Source organism: Bactrocera neohumeralis, chromosome 4 (genome assembly GCF_024586455.1).
Source record: "Bactrocera neohumeralis isolate Rockhampton chromosome 4, APGP_CSIRO_Bneo_wtdbg2-racon-allhic-juicebox.fasta_v2, whole genome shotgun sequence".
Lineage (NCBI taxonomy): Eukaryota > Metazoa > Arthropoda > Insecta > Diptera > Tephritidae > Bactrocera > Bactrocera neohumeralis.
This window is the reverse complement of record NC_065921.1, coordinates 50,688,161-50,710,950: the sequence shown is the minus strand read 5'-3', so window position 1 is coordinate 50,710,950 and position 22,790 is coordinate 50,688,161. Positions and strand designations below refer to the sequence as shown.

At 37.9% G+C, this 22,790-nt stretch overlaps 1 protein-coding gene across 1 annotated transcript in view; it reads right to left on the bottom strand.

Moving 5' to 3' along the window:
* Nucleotides 1-22,790, bottom strand: part of LOC126754497 (zinc finger protein 423 homolog) — a 113,090-nt gene that overhangs the window by 64,394 nt on the left and 25,906 nt on the right. The window contains exon 3 of the mRNA XM_050466516.1: nucleotides 12,926-13,120. Coding sequence (XP_050322473.1) covers nucleotides 12,926-13,120 — 195 coding nt within the window. The remainder of the gene's footprint in view (nucleotides 1-12,925; nucleotides 13,121-22,790) is intronic.

Sequence of the window (22,790 nt, the reverse complement as noted above, 5' to 3'; positions counted from 1 at the left end):
CGCATTCGTTGTCATCATTATTCCTTTTATCAATAATATTGGTGTACAAGCAACTGGTAGACATTGTCAAAGGAATGCATACATTTCTTCTCAGACGACATTTTACTACATCGAACCAAGATCAATAAAACAGTGACGAGTTACCACGTAATTGTACCGCCCCACTTTCAATTCTATCGGAGCATCCTCGTTCAGGTTACAAATAGTTTATGTTTGTTAATTTAGTTTAGTTCACATAGGATGTTTGGTAGTAATAGTTATGAAATAAAATTGTGCCATTTATGTTTGATTTTAAGTTACCCCAAAAAATTTACAAAATTTTGCGTTTTGCAAAATAACCAGACGTCCTGGAACTTCTGAGCATTTTGTTTTTAGAAGACTTAAATACATATGAAATAGTTGAAAATGTCCAGATAGCTTTTTTATTAGATACCTGTGCTATCAAAGCGAAAACATTGACTAATTAACGGCGATTAGTGAAAAAAGAACTTTAGAACAAGTCCCATCATAGGCATTAACACTTATTTTGACGATAACTACTTCTTTATTTAAATAAAAGTTTAATTACTTTATCAAACTTGGCGGTTAACCATTGGCAGAAGCTGATAGAAGATATGTTGTTTTTGAAACATTACTGTCAATGTTCAGGAAGAAGCGAAGCGATATCCTATACGTAGGATATATTAGTAATCAATTACGAAATGATAATAGCGCAAGATAAAAGTTGAAATTTTAATTAATTGGAACTAAATCATCCGATTTCACACTATTGCTATGTTCGGACCGACATTGAAAACATTTTGTAAACACATTTGTGGGTTGTGGAATCTAAGTCGTTCGGACCGACAATGTGTGTTTTCAATGAGTTTTCACTGACAACTATCTATAGGGGGATTCTCTTGCTCTTGCAAGATTGCACGATGGCGCAAAATGCAAAAATCCTATACTGATATAGGCAAGACCAAGAGAGCACCCATTGCAGAATCTAGTGATATATGACGGCACGAAAATAAACATGGGTTTTGGTCTGATATATTTTACAGTCATTGCAAATAATTTTCTGCGTGTATTTGTTGTTGTGCCGTTGCACCAAGAGGAAAATTCTGCAATTCGTGCACCGTGCAAGGGGTTTGCCAGAGCAAGAGAATCCCCCTAATATGACAATATCAAGTGACAGCAGTATTTGTATATGGAATGTAAACAAATATCAAGTGACAATTTAGAGCCGACAAAATATGTCTTCCAATAAAATCGATTAAACTAGAGCAGGCACCGATTATAATGAGTGGAATGTAAGTTTTCAGCGAAAACTGTGTTTTCGTTTGACATATTTTACATGGACGAAAACACAAGGTTTCGTGCGAAAACCAGTTTTTCCTACGAAAACATGTTTTCGTTGTCGGTCCGAACATAGTATATGCATCGTGATAATTTTGAAATACCGTACATACTATACATACATATGTTATGTCTCTATATCTATCTCGATATGCAAAAATCACATCACAATATCATACCTTTATTATGGAAGGCCAATATAGCAAATGAGGTTAAGAAATATCCTATATTAATGAAAATGGAGGATGGAGTCATGTGTAGAAGTTCACGCAAGTGAGGAAAGTTCTCTGATCGCCATTCACGTGGGAGTGGCCAGAAACGATTCTTTTACACATGGCTCAAGCAGCTCACTACTTCCGGTCTTTGACCAAGTATCCTCTGGGTAGCCTAAGAACATCCGTTAGAAGGCGAGCTAAAGTGAGAAGGCGAAACATTCCCTACAAGGGTTGTGCGCTGGGTTTGGGACCCGCCACGTAAAAAACACCCCCAGTGAAGAGCTACAACCAGCCTCGGATGAGAGACCCCCCTTTTGATGACGACCATGGCAAACGAAATAAGGACTACGAATTGAGGGCATGCACCTGGAATGTCCGGTCCCTTAATTGGGAAGGTGCCGCTGCCCAGCTGGTTGATGTCCTCGTAAAGACAAAGGCTGACATCACCGCCGTCCAAGAAATGCGATGGACGGGACAAGGACAGAGACGAGTAGGTCCTTGTGACATTTACTACAGTGGCCATATAAAGGAGCGCAAGTTTGGTGTAGGATTCGTGGTGGGAGAGAGACTCCGTCGCCGAGTACTATCATTCACTGCGGTGAATGAACGTCTAGCCACAATCCGCATCAAAGCGAGGTTCTTCAACATATCGCTGATTCGCGCCCACGCCCCGACGGAAGAGAAGGACGATGTGACCAAAGATGCCTTCTATGAGCGCTTGGAGCGCGCTTATGAGAGCTGCCCCCGCCACGATGTCAAAATCGTGCTTGGCGACTTTAACGCCAGGGTGGGCAAAGAAGGTATATTTGGCACTACGGTCGGTAAATTCAGCCTCCACGCCGAAACATCCCCAAATGGGTTGAGGCTGATTGACTTCGCCGGGGCCCGAAATATGGTTATCTGTAGTACTAGATTCCAGCATAAGAAGATTCATCAAGCTACCTGGCTGTCTCCGGATCGAAAAACTACCAACCAGATCGATCATGTTGTGATAGACGGAAGACACGTCTCCAGTGTTTTAGATGTGCGTGCGCTCCGAGGTCCTAACATCGACTCGGACCACTATCTTGTTGCAGCTAAGATTCGCACCCGCCTCTGTGCAGCAAAAAACGCGCGCCACCAAACACAAGGAAGGTTCGACGTCGAGAAGCTGCAATCACAACAGACAGCCGAACGATTTTCTACTCGGCTTGCACTCCTGCTCTCTGAGAGCACTCGTCAACAACTCGGTATAAGGGAACTGTGGGACGGCATTTCAAACTCCTTACGCACAGCTGCAACCGAAACCATTGGTTTTCGGAAAGTGCAAAAGAACAGCTGGTACGACGAGGAGGGCCGTGTCGCAGCGGAGAGAAAACAGGCTGCCTACCTCGCAACGTTACGATCGACCACTACACGTGCGGGATGGGATAGATACCGAGAGTTGAAGAGGGAAGCGAGACGCATTTGTAGACAGAAGAAGAAAGAGGCTGAAATGCGTGAGTACGAAGAGCTTGATAAGCTGGCCGACAGGGGTAATGCTCGAAAATTCTACGAAAAAATGCGGCGGCTTACGGAAGGTTTCAAGACCGGAGCGTATTCCTGTAGAACCCCCAAAGGTGATCTAGTCACTGATGCCCAGAGCATACTTAAATTATGGAGGGAACACTTCTCCAGCCTGCTGAATGGCAGTGAACGCACAACACCAGGAGAAGGAGAACCCGATTCCCCAATCGATGACGATGGAGCAGACGTTCCATTACCCGACCATGAAGAAGTTCGAATAGCAATTGCCCGCCTGAAGAACAACAAAGCGGCAGGGGCCGACGGATTGCCGGCCGAGCTATTCAAACACGGCGGCGAAGAACTGATAAGGAGCATGCATCAGCTTCTTTGTAAAATATGGTCGGACGAAAGTATGCCCAACGATTGGAATTTAAGTGTGCTATGCCCAATCCATAAAAAAGGAGACCCCACAATCTGCGCCAACTACCGTGGGATTAGCCTCCTCAACATCGCATATAAGGTTCTATCGAGCGTATTGTGTGAAAGATTAAAGCCCACCGTCAACAAACTGATTGGACCTTATCAGTGTGGCTTCAGACCTGGCAAATCAACAACCGACCAGATATTCACCATGCGCCAAATCTTGGAAAAGACCCGTGAAAGGAGAATCGACACACACCACCTCTTCGTCGATTTCAAATCTGCTTTCGACAGCACGAAAAGGAGCTGCCTTTATGCCGCGATGTCTGAATTTGGTATCCCCGCAAAACTAATACGGCTGTGTAAACTGACGTTGAGTAACACCAAAAGCTCCGTCAGGATCGGGAAGGACCTCTCCGAGCCGTTCGATACCAAACGAGGTTTCAGACAAGGCGATTCCCTATCGTGCGACTTTTTCAACCTGCTTTTGGAGAAAATAGTTCGAGCCGCAGAACTAAATAGAGAAGGTACCATCTTCTATAAGAGTGTACAGCTGTTGGCGTATGCCGATGATATTGATATCATCGGCCTCAACACCCGCGCCGTTAGTTCTGCTTTCTCCAGGCTGGACAAGGAAGCACAGAAAATGGGTCTGGCAGTGAACGAGGGCAAGACGAAGTATCTCCTGTCATCAAACAAACAGTCGTCGCATTCGCGACTTGGCACTCTCGTCACTGTTGACAGTCATAACTTTGAAGTCGTAGATAATTTCGTCTATCTTGGAACCAGTATTAACACCACCAACAATGTCAGCCTGGAAATCCAACGCAGGATTGCTCTTGCCAACAGGTGCTACTTCGGACTGAGTAGGCAATTGAAAGTAAAGTCCTCTCTCGACGAACAAAAACCAAACTCTATAAGGCACTCATAATTCCCGTCCTGCTGTATGGTGCAGAGTCTTGGACGATGTCAACAACGGATGAGTCGACGTTGCGAGTTTTCGAGAGAAAAGTTCTGCGAAAGATTTATGGTCCTTTGCGCGTTAGCCACGGCGAATACCGCATTCGATGGAACGATGAGCTGTACGAGATATACGACGACATCGACATAGTTCAGCGAATTAAAAGACAGCGGCTACGCTGGCTAGGTCATGTTGTCCGGATGGACGAAAACACTCCAGCTCTGAAAATATTCGACGCAGTACCCGCCGGGGGAAGCAGAGGAAGAGGAAGACCTCCACTCCGTTGGAAGGACCAAGTGGAGAAGGACCTGGCTTCGCTTGGAATATCCAATTGGCGCCACGTAGCGAGAAGAAGAAACGACTGGCGCGCTGTTGTTAACTCGGCTATAATCGCTTAAGCGGTTTCTACGCCAATTAAGAAGAAGAAGAATGAAAAAAATTAGCAGAGATTGTAAGTTATAAGTGAAGTTATAATATCCTTCATAAATACAAAAAATTCCATACAAGAACTTGATTTCGATAAGTCAGTTTGGATGGGTTGTAGGACATGACTTCGATTATGCAGTTTGAATGGCAGCTAAGTATATCAGTGGCGGATTCAGAGGTGGAAATGGGGGTCAAAAAACAATCAGTTACCGAAACATTGAAAAACTGCGATGTAGACATATACCCTATAATTCATAGTTTTCTTCCCATATTCTGCACACTTCCTGTGACGAAATCGAGCTCTGAACGGTCTTTTTCGGCACTTCGCCACATAGAAAACTTGGCTGAGGATGCATATGTTTCAATATAGATCGTCCTGGCGTTGCTGCTCAACAAGATCTCTAAAGATTCTCAAAACTTGGCCCAAATCATTTTGTTGTGTGAAATTTTTCTATTCAATACACCAAATGACCGCAGTATTATACATATATGGTATTGCAATAAATTTAGTTGTGTTTTATTATGTGTGTTTTTTTTTTAATTTAGTATTTAGTTTTGATATTACTGTATATAGACTACTATATAATAAATAAATATAATAATATCCATGTTTCAAATAAATGTTCATTGAACTTTGAAAAAATGGGCAAGGCCGCGCCCTCTAATAAGTTTAATGTATTACATATCTTCTAAACCACTAAGCTACAACAACGAAATTTGCCTAGCTCAAATGTTATAAAAAAATGGATGAAATCAGAAGGTAACCCCGCTCACTCCCCATATAAGGATACTGTTACAAACTACTAAAAGTGCAATAAATCAATAACTAAACACGTCAGCGACATTAAATTTTACATCGTAGATGGGATGAGAAGGCTTTATGGGGGTCGATGTGAATATTGGACGATGGGCATGGCACCGTGGCTTACTTCTAATATGGAACTATTATAAATTCCATATAATTCTTTTACTTTGCAGTACACAAGTCAATAAGTGTTTAAGGTGCATTCCAAAGTAAACAGAACTTTTTGAATCTAGCGCCATCTATATGTTGACTGGTGCGTTAGAATGTACTATCTTTATCGATTGGCCGGTGAGAATTTCATGACATTTCATAGATTAAAAATGAAGTTATTGCGTTCTAAGTGTCAGTATGTTTGTGTTATCGGTGCGAAAATGAGCTTTGAACAAAGAGCCAACATTAAATGTTGTTTTAAAATTGGTAAAACTTTTACCGAAACGTTTGAATTGATGAAGCAAGTTTATGGCGATGATTGCCTATCCCTTAGCAGAGTGCTCGAGTGGTTTCAACGTTTTCAAAGTGGTCGTGAGGACATAAATGACGATCAACATGTGGGTCAATCAAAATCCGTGATCACCGGAAATTCCATCGAAACTGTGCGTGAATTCATCAAAAATCAGCCAAAATCATCATTGAAATCCATGGAAATAGAATTGAACATCTCCAAAACATCGATTTATCACATTTTGACAGAATATTTGGGCTTACGAAAGGTGTGTGCACGGTTTGTTCCGCACAAATTGACTGACGACCAAAAAGTGCTCAGAATCCAACATTCGAAGGACATCATTAAAGAGGTCAAAAAGGACCAAAAATCACATTTTAACCATTTACCACTCCCCGTATTCACCTGATATGGCACCGTGCGACTTTTTCCTTTTCGGAAAAATGCATTTGCCCATGAAAGAAAAGCGTTATGCAGACGTAGAGGCCATTCAAAAGGCTTGCACACACTGGCGGCCATACCGGCCAATGAGCTGAAACACTCCTTCATTAATACTGCATATATCGGCTAATATTTGACAGATCTCCAATTACAGAACGTATTTTAGCCTTAACAGTGTATCTTGAGCCTAAAATTTATACTATTGTGCGAAAACTTGACCTAGCCACGATTAAACTAATATCGGAATTTCATTCATAAGATTGTTGATTGTATGTGAAGTACCTTAATGAAATCCAGGGAACATTTTGTTAGTAATAGTTAATAGCTAAAACCCTAACTCCCATACACCACATATTGTATAATGATTTTCGATTTTCTAACAAACCTTATGCCGAAAAAGTAAGTCAGTGTATGCGTTTAATAAAGTTAATATATATACTTGTATACATAAAATTGCTTGGGTTCCGATTCTCTGAGTATAGAATGTTCGATTGCACTCGAATTTAGCCCTTTCTTACTTGTTTATATATAATTGCATACTGTTCAAGGTATAATGAAAACTTCACAGTTGTAACTAGCATCTTGATTTGTATAAGCACTTCCTTCAAATTGTTAAAGCTAATTGTATAACATACATATGTATGGAGGTATATCATATGCACCTAGTACATCTGCACATACCCACAAGTACATACCTACATACATATGTACTTACTATATATACTATGTGTGCTTAAACGACTGTGCGCAAGTTTAATGCCGCAAATAAAAGACTTGCGACCACCGGAGGTCTTGGTAAAAGAAACACCGCTTATTTAGGAAATACACGTAGTTGAAGTGTGAAAAGCAGGTTACCAACCATACAAATCATTTTGAATGCTTCCACTAATGGCAACGTACGGTAAAATTTGGCATTTGCTATGCCAGTATTTTCCAAGCACATAAAGTGCTTTATTGTTTATAAAAAGCGTGAACCCATTCATGTTTAAAGTATAATCAGTTAAAAGTGAAGAAATCAAATGACTGAGAAAGCCGCAAGCCGGCGCTACTGTATATTGTTGTTACAATACTTTAGTGATTTACAAGAAAAAAGATAACATCTTTGAGATGTTTGTAAAGACTAGCAGCAGCGGATTGGCAGGGGGATCTGAAATTATCTCGTTATACACTAAAACATGTCAATGTACTTATAATGTTGTGGTCGGTGTCACTTGCAATAAGAAGAAATGTGAGGGCAAAGGCTGCTGGGCGAAGAGTTAACAAACAGCGACGAAGACCTTTAGAAGGAAGCATATATGCTAAAAACGCGAAAGTTTCGTTACAAGATCTGATATGTAGTAGTCGAATACATTCGGGCATTTCTTTCAGCCTTTTAGTAATTATTTATTGCCGGTCCCATCCGGTGTTATACATACATCGATACGTGCGTCCTTATATAAATTTGTAAATATGTATATATATATATATATATATATATATATATATATATATATATATATATATACATATATATATAAATGTAAGTATTTAAGTACGTTTATAGATACTTACAGCAAGTAATTTATATTTTCGTCAAATGCGATATTAAGTTTATTGTCCAACAAACCATGAAGTAGTGGTACTTAGGAGTTCCGTTGGACGTCTTGCTGCAGTAGATTAAAGCTTCCTCTTCCCGATGCTGACGGTGTAAGGGGATTATTTGTTGTTTAGTACAAATTAGACTAGACAAATGTTAACTGTTTGTCTTGTAAGACAAATATGTAATTAATTACTCGCTATTAAAGGAAACTGAGTGACTTTCACACAGTCGCAATCATGTCATACATAAGTAAGTTTTTACATACATTCGTATGTGTATATATACGGCACACATACATATATTTACATATATGTTTTATGAATGGCTACGCTATACTTGACTTTACATCCTGTTCAACATTGAGAATGAAATGTGTGGATGTACATACATAGAATACACACTTGTATGCTTATATTTATAAAAATGTGTGAGTTATTCCAGGATACGTAAAGATGAACCATAGTTGTCTTTCTATTTCCTTATCCTGTTATGGATAGATATGTTAACAAAGGAACGTAAATTGTAGTTGAGATTTAAACAAGTTCTTGAACTCTAAAAACACAAAATTTGGATGAATGTGAAGCAATTTAAAGGGAGTTGTGAAGAATTGTACAACCTCAAACTATTTTTAGCTTTGTATTACCAGACACAAACCTATGCAAATTTCATTAATAAATCATTGTAAATATGAACAAGGCTAAGAAAGACATCTAATTTATTCACATTATCACACGAACTCTGACGGGTTTAAGAAAAATGTACATACAAACATACAATATTTACATGCTTAATGTCGTGAAAACTTTTTCTCTTAGGAATAGAAATTATTGTTCACTTAAAAGAAAACTATCGCCGTCCCGATTTTTTGTTCATTACTGACAATAATTTGCAAAGTGTGTGGGTTGGAAAATAAAGACAAAACGACAAATTATCTTTTTCCTACAACTAAGTGGCAATTAAATGTAGATATAAGTGTACATATTTACCTATAGTAAAAGTACATTTTTATGCACCCTAAATAATACATGTATACATACATATGTATGTACATACGTGTATCGCCTCAAACTTTATTACGACATCAACCTATGATGGTTGGTTGCGGCTTGATGCTGTAGGTGTGAATTACTGTTTTGGGATTTTAAATACAGTTAGGATGCTAAGCAAACTGAACGACTCCCGTGGCACGGGTGTAGTGCACTCTGGAGTGTCGTGGTCAGTTATAAACGTCACCCTCTACAGCAATTTTCATGTGAATTTGGATTTTTTATAATATTCTAACAATATGACAAATTCATTTTCTTCACGGAAATTTGTATATGCATTTTATTTTTTATATGTTACTATAGGATGAGGCCACGCGTTGCTGTGATAAACATTTTATACTATTATTTATATAATAAACTATTCAATATAGTGAAAATTTACGAATAAAGGCGAAAACGTTTTTGTCGTTATAAGAATCCAAGGGATTGCACTGTAAGTACTATTAAGGTTTAATTTTGAATATGTTCATACAAATAAATTTCAATGAAAAAAGTAACAAATTTAAGACTACTTTCCCAATATCTGGTTACCGGCCTTTCTGTCCAGTTAATGGAGTTGTCTGCTTAATAGATTGTACTTAATAAACTTCAACAAATTTTGGGACCGACCGAAATGCATGATTAATGGAGATGCCGGCTTAATAGAGCGTCTATTTAATAGAGCTTCACTGTGTTTTTTATTTATGAATTGTTTTTACTATCCTTGATGCTATCCTATCTTCTATGTTGGTTTGAACTGGATACAGTGTGCTAAATTTTACTAAAATCGGTTGCACCTAATTTTTATATAAAAAGATTTAAATATGTGAAACATACTTACGTAAATGTCAAAATTGATTTTCAAAAAAGAATTTTTACTGTTTTAAGACTTTTTGAAGTAATATTTACTTTCACACATTTTGGTTTTGAAATATATTTTAAGAATTTACGTTGTCTATTCTTATATTAAGGTAAAATAATGTAGTATTTTTCAGGTTCTACTTCGAAATGCAGCTTCATTCAGAGAGGTATGCAATAAATTCGACAGCGGAATAGTTTGGGTTTGGTGCCTGGTCATAGCAGAATTGCTGGAAACGGCAAAACTGATGAGTTCACACAAAAGGGGGCACACTTACCCCATTCTAATCATACTGGGTCGGCTAGGCCTGTTGCATTACAGAACCGGCTAATTCTTACTTGAACTCTGTGTTAGCTCAAAAAGCGTTTGTTAACAACCAGCTTCTATGCAAAAGTTAGGTTTAGATCGCAATGATAGGAATTCTCACTTGACAATGTCTTATCGGATCACACGCGGTACATCTTCCAGTTCTTCTTATGTTAGTTTAAGTTTGAAGTATCTCGGTAGTCATACCTTCTGCGAAAAGACTCAGTGGCTGGAATTGATATTTGCAGTCTTAACAAATTTATGACACTTTGTTGATATTTACAGTCTTTTGATCATAACGAACGAGTGTTTATACTAAGCTGTCCAAGAGGGATCATTCGTGACTTTATGAATAACCTAATAACCTTACCTAACTTAACGTGTGAATTTTCACTGATAATAAAAGCTTTGTTAATTTGCTAATATAATTTTGCATAATTTTGCTACTCTTTAGAAGCAAATACAAAAATATTGAATAGAAGATGGGAAGAGAGTGGGAAGTAAATAAGATATCGCTAAATCACTAGGTAAAAGTTAACGTCAATAAAAGTATTTAAACAGACCATTAGCAACTAAAAAAACATGGAATTATCCGCGAAAACCCTTCATTCTTTTGTGCAACTTTCACGGCAACACACTCGTTATTTAAATTAAATTTTAAATGTTGAAAACTTAAATATTTACATATTAACAAATGTCATTTGCTTCAAACAGCTGTTTCCATGTCAAATATAAAAACTTGGAAATAAATGAAGTCATTTGGCGGGCAGAACACCTAAATTCAAATCATTCGGTATGTAAAATCGAAATCACATCAGTTTCATTCGGTTTCTGGAACATGCCTGAATAAATTTAGTGCTTTAGCGAAGAATGTGAATTCAGTTCTACTAAATATAAGTATTTTAAAATCTAATGAACGTGTCTTTTTAAATATTTCATTTTCCAATTTATGTCAAAAATATGAGCAAAGCTGCCAAGTAATTTAAACAGTGATTCTCAAAAATGTTAGGGTTTTCAAATAGACTGACATCTGCAGCTTTTCGCAAAAAACAAGCCTCTTCAGTATATAACACAAGCCGAATGGAAGTTATAATACACTAGCCTTCCGCAATAGAGTGCAAGGAGAACAAGTAAGGAAGGGCTAAGTTCGGGTGTCACCGAACATTTTATACTCTCGCATGATAAAGTGATAATCGAGATTTCATTATCCGTCATTTACATACTTTGCAAATACCGTATTTGTGTAAAGTTTTATTCCGCTATCATCGTTGGTTCCTAATGTATATATTATGCAGAGAAGGCATCAGATGGAATTCAAAATAGCGTTATATTGGTTGTGAACAGATTTCTCCCATATTTCGTACCTGTCATCAGGGTGTTAAGAAAATATTATATACCGAATTTCATTGAAATCGGTCTAGTAGTTCCTGAGATACGGTTTTTGCTCCATAAGTGGGCGACGCCACGCCCATTTTCAATTTAAAGAAAAAGCCTGGGTGCAGCTTCCTTCTGCCATTTCTTCCGTAAAATTTAGTGTTTCTGACGTTTTTTGTTAGTCGGTTAACGCACTTTTAGTGATTTTCAACATAACCTTTGTATGAGAGGTGGGCATGGTTATTATCCGATTTCTTCCATTTTTAAACTGTATATGGAAATGCCTGAAGGAAACGACTCTATAGAGTTTGATTGACATAGCTATAGTAGTTTTCGAGATATGTACAAAAAACTTAGTAGGGGGCGGGGCCACGCCCACTTTTTCAAAAAAATTACGTCCAAATATGCCCCTCCCTAATGCGATGTTTTGTGCCAAATTTCACTTTAATATCTTTATTTATGGCTTAGTTATGACACTTTATAGGTTTTCGGTTTTCGCCATTTTGTGGACGTGACAGAGGGCCGATATTGCCTATCTTCGAACTTAACCTTCTTATGGAGCCAACAAATACGTGTACCAAGTTTCATCATGATACCTCAATTTTTACTCAAGTTACAGCTTGCACGTACGGACAGACAGACATCCGGGTTTCAACTCTACTCGTCACCCTGATCACTTTGGTATATATAACCCTATATCTGACTCTTTTAGTTTTAGAACTTACAAACAACCGTTATGTGAACAAAACTATAATACTCTCCTTAGCAACTTTGTTGCGAGAGTATAACAAATAATACATTTTGTATTCTTTACAATTTGATAAACTTCGTCAAACGTGTAACAGGGGAGCGAAATCCAAGCAATTATCTATGTATATATATATACATTGACAGGTCACGTTGTCACTCGATTTGATATATCTTAGGCACAAAGGTACACTTTTATGATTAAAACACGCTCTCTCATTTTTATTGAAATAACTCACATATTGGCCAATATATGCAGTATAAATCCCTCGGAAGTTTGAAAATCTTTATATTGGGTATTTGGGAGCATTAGGTGAAAAAAATTATTATACTCTTATGCAACATGTTGCAAAAGTATAAAAATATTGTTCGCAAATAGTAACCGGATTAGTTTTAAGAGATTCAGATTACCGAGCGTCCATGGGATATGTAGGAATATATATGCACATACATTTACTATATTTATTTACTGTCAATGTTTATATTTTCACATTTAACTTACCAGAATAGAAACTATCCAAACTGTGTAAATCATCCTCAGTGTATTCTTCGTCATTCAAATATACTATATCTTCGTTGTCTGACTCCAGTATTCCTTCCGTGGAAATATTACTAACGCAGTCGTTATCCATTTTTATGGTCGGATTATCAAGTTTTGTATTTTTTGTATTCTTTACAATATTATTCGATGTTGATTCTATAAAAATTAAACAAACATACAGATACATTGTTTCCATTATCAGAGGATGAGCACATTTTATATGAAGGCTTCATTAGCACTAAATATTTTAATTTCTGACAAAAATTACATTTCTGGTCCAAGATTCTAGATTAGTTTCTCTTTGTCTTTGACAAATACACTCAATATATACATATATATTTTTGATAATAATGTTGAACAACATAATTAAAATGCATATCGATAACAACATAAAGAAAACTGATAGAAAGCAGTAGTAATTATATACTAATATTAATGTAGAGAACATGTTTATGTTTCATTTTGTAAGCATAAACAACAAATATTCTATTCGTGGTGTACTTATTCTCAACGGAGTTAACCTGAGGGCTACCAGGGCTTTCAATATTAACAAACAGTAGCTACATTTCCTAGTACACTTATTATTTTATATTTCTTTGAATCACGTTCATCACATCGACTCTTAACTAGCAGACAAATTAAAGTATGGACGAAAATTATTATACTTTTGGAAAGTTATTAGTTTTTTTGGCACAAAATTCGTAATACGCGAGCCCTCTTTGAATAAGTTTCATAAATCAGGGGACTTGACGTTCAATTTAACTCTATCTGGTTATCCGTTTATGTACCTATGTGAAGAAAAAGTGCATATTATATCCGAGTAGACCATTTAGCTCGAAGGGAAAAAGTGTTTATGCATGTGGGTTCAACTTGTCCGTGTAGAGTGTAACTGAGTAGAAATGAGGCATAAACATGGTATAATGTATCTTAAAAATTGTAAGACCATGTGCTTTTGTAAAAGTAAACAGGACTTAAAAAAAAAGGACAAATGGTTTTTTCGGAAAATTCAATTTATTTGATTCAAAATAGTCTCCTTCTGCTTCAATACAGCTTTTTGCACGGTAGAAAAGCATGTCGAACGAGTGTTTTAGTTAGTTGGCCGGTATGGCCGCCAATATGCCGGTGCAAGCCTTTTGAATGGCCTCTACGTCTGCATAACGCTTTCTTTTCATGGGCAAATGCATTTGTCCGAAAAGGAAGAAGTCGTACGGTGTCATATCAGGTGAATACGGGGAGTGTTAAATGGTTAACATGTGATTTTTGTTCAAATAATCGGTCACAAGCGTCGATCGATGAGACGGCGCATTATCGTGCAACAAACGTCAACTTCCATCTTCGCGATATTCGGGCCAAACACGTCGAATACGTCGCACCAAACGCTTCAAAACTCCAAGGTAGAATACCGCATTAACGTTTTGGCCGGGAGTAACAAATTCTTTCTGGACAATACACTTGCAATCATAAACACAAATAAGCATTGCCTTCACTTTTGACTTCTCCATGCGCGGTTTTTTGGGTTTCGGCTCGTCCGGTGCCTTCCATTCAGCACTCTGGCGTCTCGTTAATTGAGAAGTAAAGTCCTCTCTCTACGAGCAAAAACCAAACTCTATAAATCACTCATTATTCCCGTCCTGCTATATGTCGCAGAGACATGGACGATGACAACATCTGATGAGTCGGCCTTAAGAGTTTTCGAGAGAAAGTTATGAGGTGAGAGCTGTATGAATTATACTACGACATTGACATCTTCTTCTTCTTAATTGGCGTAGACACCGCTTACGCGATTATAGCCGAGTTAACAACAGCGCGCCAGTCGTCAAGAGAGGACTTTACTTTTCAATTGCCTACTCAGTCCGAAGTAGCACCTGTTGGCAAGAGCAATCCTGCGTTGGATTTCCAGGCTGACATTGTTGGTGGTGTTAATGCTGGTTCCTAAATAGACGAAATTATCTACAACTTCAAAGTTATGACTGTCAACAGTGACGTGAGAGCCAAGTCCCGAGTGCGACGACTGTTTGTTTGATGACAGGAGATATTTCGTTTTTCCCTCGTTCACTGCCAGACCCATTTTCTGTGCTTCCTTGTCCAGCCTGGAGAAAGCAGAACTAACGGCGCGGGTGTTGAGGCCAATGATATCAATATCATCGGCATACGCCAGCAGCTGTACACTCTTATAGAAGATGGTACCTTCTCTATTTAGTTCTGCAGCTCGAACTATTTTCTCCAGAAGCAGGTTGAAGAAGTCGCACGATAGGGAGTCGCCTTGTCTGAAACCTCGTTTGGTATCGAACGGCTCGGAGAGGTTCTTCCCGATCCTGTTGGGGCTTTTCGTGTTGCTCAACGTCAGTTTACACAGCCGTATTAATTTTGCGGGGATACCAAATTCAGACATCGCGGCATAAAGGCAGCTCCTTTTCGTGCTGTCGAAAGCAGCTTTGAAATCGACGAAGAGGTGGTGTGTGTCGATTCTCCTTTCACGGATCTTTTCCAAGATTTGGCGCATGGTGAATATCTGGTCGGTTGTTGATTTTCCAGGTCTGAAGCCACACTGATAGGGTCCAATCAGTTTGTTGACGGTGGGCTTTAATCTTTCACACAATACGCTCGATAGAACCTTATATGCAATGTTGAGGAGGCTAATCTCACGGTAGTTGGCGCAGATTGTGGGGTCTCCTTTTTTATGGATTGGGCATAGCACACTTAAATTCCAATCGTTGGGCATGCTTTCGTCCGACCATATTTTACCAAGAAGCTGATGCATGCTCCCTATTAGTTCTTCGCCGCCGTGTTTGAATAGCTCGGCCGGTAGTCCGTCGGCCCCCGCCGCTTTGTTGTTCTTGAGGCGGGCAATTGCTATTCGAACTTCTTCATGGTCGGGTAATGGAACGTCTGCTCAATCGTCATCGATTGGGGAATCGGGTTCTCCTTCTCCTGGTGTTTCAGCAGGCTGGAGAAGTGTTTCCTCCATAATTTAAATATGCTCTGGGCATCAGTGACTAGATCACCTTTAGGGGTTCTACAAGAGTATGCTCCGGTCTTGAAACCTTCTGTAAGCCGCCGCATTTTTTCGTAGAATTTTCGACCATTACCCCTGTCGGCCAGCTTATCAAGTTCTTCGTACTCACGCATTTCGGCCTCTTTCTTCTTCTGTCTGCAAATGCGTCTCGCTTCCCTCTTCAACTTTCGGTATCTATCCCATCCCGCACGTGTAGTGGTCGATCGTAACGTTGCGAGGTAGGCAGCCTGTTTTCTCTCCGCTGCAACACGGCACTCCTCGTCGTATCAGCTGTTCTTTTCCGGAGACAGCCAGGTAGCTTGATGAATCTTTTTATGCTGGAATCTAGTACTACAGATAACCATAATTCGGGCCCCGGCGCAGTCAATCAGCCTCAGCCCATTTGGGGATGTTTCGTCGTGGAAGCCGAATTTACCGACCGTAGCGCCAAATATACCTTCTTTGCCCACCCTGGCGTTAAAGTCGCCAAGCACGATTTTGACATCGTGGCGGGGGCAGCTCTCATAAGCGCGCTCCAAGCGCTCATAGAAGGCATCTTTGGTCACATCGTTCTTCTCTTCCGTGGGGGCGTGGGCGCAAATCAGCGATATGTTCAAGAACCTCGCTTTGATGCGGATTGTGGCTAGACGTTCATTCACCGGAGTGAATGATAGTACTCGGCGACGGAGTCTCTCTCCCACCACGAATCCAACACCAAACTTGCGCTCCTTTATATGGCCACTGTAGTAAATGTCACAAGGACATCAACCAGCTGGTCAGCGGCACCTTCCCAATTAAGGGTCCTTGTCCCGTCCATCGCATTTCTTGGACGGCGGTGATGTCAGCCTTTATTTTTGCGAGGACATCAACCAGCTGGTCAGCGGCACCTTCCCAATTAAGGGTCCGGATATTCCGGGTGCATGCCCTCAAATCGTAGTCCTTTGTCCCGTCCATCGCATTTCTTGGACGGCGGTGATGTCAGTCTTTATTTTTGCGAGGACATCAACCAGCTGGTCAGCGGCACCTTCCCAATTAAGGGTCCGGACATTCCGGGTGCATGCCCTCAAATCGTAGTCCTTTTTCCGTTTGCCATGGTCGTCATCAAAAGGGGGGTATCTCATCCGAGGCTGTTTAAACTTTTTCATTGGTATTGTTTTTTACGTGGCGGGTCCCAAGCCCAGCGCACAACCCTATGTAGGGAATGTTTCGCCTTCTCACATTAGCTCGCCTTCGAACGGATGTTCTTAGGCTACCCAGAGGATACTTGGTCAAAGACCGGAAGTAGTGAGCTGCTTGAGCCATGTGTAAAAGAATCGTTTCTGGCCACTCCCAAGTGAATGGCGATCAGAGAACTTTTCTCACTTGCGTGAACTTCTACACATGACTCCATCCTCCAACATTGACATTGACATAGTTCAGTGAATAAAGACACAGGGGCTGTGCTGGCTAGGTAATGTCGTACGTATGGACGAAAACACTCCAGCTCTAAAAGTATTCGACGCAATATCCGGAGGAAGCAAAGGAAGAGGAAGACCCCCACTCCGATCTAAAGATCAGGTGGAGAAGGACCTGGCTTCGCTTGGCATTTCCAATTGGCGTCACGTTGCGAAAAGAAGGAACGACTTTCACTTTGTTGTTAACTCGGCTATAATCTCGTTAGCGGGGTCTACTCCAGTAAAGATGAAGAAGAAGAAGGACGATTGTAAAGCCTCGTACTATTCAACAGCTAGAACTCTGCAACACCACGCGAATTGCTGTAAAAACTTGCTGAGAATTTGATGTGAAATTTCAAACTTTTTGTAACTTACTTAAAATGATGTGTAGATATTCATCGCACTAGGCTTCAAAACTGTGGGTGAAAAAATACCTTTATTGTTGGCTGGGTATGCTTCTTTACAAACGTTGATATGCACATAAATCTGTATGCAAGATTGTATATACATACACACTTATATGTTTGTTGATGGCTAAATGCAACATGACGCCGAACCAGTCTCTACATTGTTAGTAGATGTACATCCCAGGTGAAAGGAATTTTGATTAGTAAAATCTCAAGGGTCCCATAATTCCCCCAAAGAAGTATACGTTGCGGCATTACACTAAGGCAAAACAAACAATAATATTAAGAGTGAACCAATAACATAAGCTAACGTTTCTTTCACTCTCTTCATATTCTCATAACAGCACATGTATGTATATATGAATGAAATATATACTAGGTTAGTCCCTAAAACACCGCAACGCTTTCCTAATATATTTCTACAAATGTCTATTACAATAAAATATTCCGATTTACAAATAAATCCTGATATATTCAAATAAACCGTCTCTACTTTCATAATTTTGAGTAATATTTTTTTTTTGTACTGAAGACTATCAAATAACCATATTTAACTTGGTTCAAAAGGCGAAAAGGATAACCTTGCTAATGTGCATATGCATAATTGTATGATAATCTAAGCTTAATGGTAAAGAGAGCAGTCGATGTAGAGCTGAGAAAAGCATGCGCATACGCAGTATTTCGCAAAATTTAAGAGAAAATTCAAGCATAGGAGTAGATGAGAATTTTTAAGTGTGCTCAAGTATGCGTTACATTCAAATTGGAAGCGTATCAGCTGTTTGGCAGAACTCAGAGAAACACGTGCTTACGTTTTCAAGTACCCATATATTTGTAATAATCCAAGTTTTCGCAATAGTACATATGTATATAAGTATAACTTTCAATAAGTTTAACAATAAACAATTTGTTACAATCTAAAATTAATATTTTCTGGTGCACTACTTTAATACGATAATAAAAGCTATGTTTCACAATATTTTTCTAAGGATTTCAGTTTGTTCAATTACTCAATACGAATCTTTAAAAATTTAAACGTTATTTTTGTTTGGTAGTTATAAAAAGAGTACTTATCTAATTTCATGACCTAAAACTATTCGGTTTTGCTTTAAACCGCTATAACAACAAATCATAAGATTAAAAGAAAGCTCATAGTACTAATATTGTAGTTCAATAATGTAAGAAACGCACATTTCCGATTATTAGTTTTTACCAAAAAGACAGCACTGTGAACAAATGTTCATGTAACACACAGCTGATGTTCGAAAAGAATATTAAACGTGTAGTTAGTTGAAGACTTATGAATTTATTTGTGACTTAGAGTTTAGTTTATTTGATTCTAGGAAATAATTTTCTGGTATATGTATTTTTTTTTCAACAAAAACCAGCCTAAAGATTGTATGGGAGATTGAAGCTAAAAGAAATTGTCAATATTAGAATTTAAGATCATTCAAATTTCATTAATCTTGGTGTTTCGCACGTCGCATTCAATTGTACACATTTTGTACATACGAACATAAAAGGTGTGTTCCAAAGTAAACAGGACTTGAAGAAAACAGAACAAATGGTTTTTTTTTCGGCAAAATCAATTTATTTTATTCAAAAAAAACTCTTTCTGGTCGGTATGGCCGCCAGTATGCTGGTGCAAGCCTTTTAAATGGCCTCTACGTCTGCATAACGCTTTCCTTTCATGGGCAAATGCATTTTTCCGAAAAGGAAGTGGCTAATGGTTAAAATGTGATTTTTGGTCAAATAATCGTCCTTCGTTAGCCCAAATGTTCGGTCAAAATGCGATAAATCGATATTTTGGAGATGTTCAATTCCATTTCCATGAATCACAATGATGATTTCGGCTGATTTTTGGTGAATTCACGCACAGTTTCGATGGAATTTCCGGTGATCACGAATTTTGATTGGCCCACATGTTGATCGTCATTTATGTCCTCACGACCACTTTGAAAACCTTGAAACCAACGTGCACTCTGCTACGGGATAGGCAATCATCGCCATAAATTTGCTTCATCAATTAAAACGTTTCGGTAAAAGTTTTACCAATTTTAAAACAAAATTTAATGTTGGCTCTTTGTTCAAAGCCCATTTTCGCACCGATAACACAGACATACTGACACTTAGAACGCAATAACTTCACGTCCAATCTATGAAATGTCATGAAAATGGATCACTGGACAATTGATAAAGATAGCAGATTCTAACACACCAGTCGCCATATAGATGGCGCCACCAGGGGGCGCTAGATTCAAAAATCCTATTTACTTTGGAATTCTCCTTGTACATATGTAAGTATATTCAAGTGTCCTTTTGTGTAAGGATTTAATACTAATACAAAATAAATAGAGCTGTGCATCGAACTTGCTCATTAACTTCAACATCGCTGTTAATGAACTACAAGATAGTACCCTCTTTACGTCCTAACAAAAATGAAAGATATACTCGTACATTCATATATGAACATGTAAGTTTACACTCCATCGCTAGATCAAAATCCAAAAATGTAGTGAATACCACTGAAACAGCTATGTGGAAATTATGACAGTAAAGCTTTCTTTACCGCTATGCATTGCTGGATAGTTATGCAAATTATGGAATTGCTGAACACCTGCAACAGCGCGCCCAAGTGCCTAGAATTTGTTAGCTCTACCATTCATATTGGAGCGTAGAAATACCTTTGGATGTCCCACATTTATCAGCGCTGTATGCCAATATGTTCCTACACCTACATTGGTTTGACTGCTTGTTTATCGATTTCATCATCATTCACTAGTCAATGTTGAAAAGACAGCGTCAACTAGGTACACTCGGAAATTTTCTCTTTAGTAACAAGAAATCTATAAAATTAGTCTACAGATTCCTTAGTCGTATACAAATCCGTGTCCGTTTCATTTAATTGGACCCTACTGTCAATGGGCTTAGAGGCGTTTGAGCTCATTTTTCTTCCATTAGTATATTTCTAATCTTCTAACACTATGAAAAAAGTTGAATGATATTATTTGGGGATGAACAAAAAAATTCATATATAGTAAATAATTTTTGTAAGTTACCAAAGCTTAAACTTTGTCCCTCTCTGATAAGTCCCAATGTTTTTAGAGTGTTGGAACATTTTTGTTAGTTTTAATTGAGATATAACAATATGAGTTATATAGAAATTGAATTACAGGTAAAACCTTGGCCTAAATTATTTAAACAAAAATTGTATGTTCGAATTATTTTTGTATTATAACTTTCACCTTACAGAAATATAATATAATTAAAGTATACTTTGGTTCAACAATGAAAATCTTTTGCGTCTTATTTTATGGTTAGTATTTATTTATTTGAGTTCCCCCGTAGTTTAATAGCTGCTTCAAAAAAAAAAAGCAATTGTGACCTTCAAGGAATATATAAAATAGAATTTGATCCCATGGCTAAACAATAAATTTAATAGGAATATAACGAAATCTGAATTTTTGAACAGTGTACACGTTTTTCACAGACTTAAACATAGATATACAGTCTATGTACCTATGTATGTGAATATATTTCCATCAAGGAAGGTGTACTGTCACTCAATTTAGCGTTTGGCACTTCTGGCGGTCTTCAAAGCGCACAAAACACATTCCATCGCGAGTTTGACGAGTCTTCATCCATTTATAGTTGCGAAATGAACGCACGTTGTCCGTTCAGCTATGTCCATAGTCAACACGAGCGCACACACACCACTCGTCCATAAAGTGCAATCCTTATTTTTAACCCTGGGAATTCCTCATTGGAAAATTTGAATACGAACGTCGACAATAAAGGGGAGGGTGGCGAATGCTTAAAATTTTGTTGCACGCACGTGCTCAAACTGCCACACCTCTAGAATTATAAGTGCATTCTACCTTCTTGTTGCAACATTGGAACCAACAACACTTCTAATTTAGTGTTTCAATTTTATGATCCGTTTCCGAACTTGTATCACAAATACAGGTATCTAGTATATTTCACTAACCGTCACAACACAACTTTTGGATAGAGTAAATAATTACACCATAGTTAGATTTGCTAAAAAACTATTGATATGTAAAGATATATAAGGCATATACTATCCTGTAAATAAAATATTTAAAAGCAATGTTTTTAATCAGTGCTCTTGATTTTAGCAAACTACCCATTGTTTTCAGTTCGTAAATATTCGGGTGTATTTGAGCAAATCCAAATTATATATATTTTTGTGTTTTTATATAACGATGATCATTTCATATACTTAAATATTTTGATAAATTTTAGATTTGGCATAATTCTGATACCGATTTTTCTATTCAGAGCCAAATTACGATCTAATTAAAAAATTATAATTAATACACTGAAAATTATTTAAATTTAATAAAATTTAGGCATAGGTATTTAAGTGTTAAAAAACAACTTTGAAACCTGCTCTCAAGAAATCCTAGCAGACAGTTGAACAATTTTATGTTGAATCCAAATGCGACTTATGAATGCTTACTGTGATAATGCAATGGTTTTTTTATACTTTTGCAACATGTTGCTACAGAGTATGAAAGTTTTTTTAGTTATAAAGATGGAGTTTCAAATAAAGTTTTGGTCTTTAGATAGTGATGAGCAATACTTTATACATAGGATGTCATCAACTATCAGTTAATTGCTTCTTTCATCAAATTCACTCGAAAGTTGCCTTTCTAATCAATAAAGATTACAATGTATTAAATGTATTTCCAATGGCATATAAATTTTCGATTTCGAAAAGTCTTCCATCGGAGTATCTGATTCACAATAAATACAATAAAAGTGTTACCAATGACATTAGTAATAATTATTGTTAATGCTACCCAAGCATTTGCCGCATTACCAAAATATGCATAACATTTTATTTTGACCGTTAAAAATTCTACAATAGTAAATACATACCATAGACACCAACAAACATAACACGTGCATTCATAACAATATCAATTTTCCAAAAATTAAACTAGTATTTTATAAAACACAAAATTTTT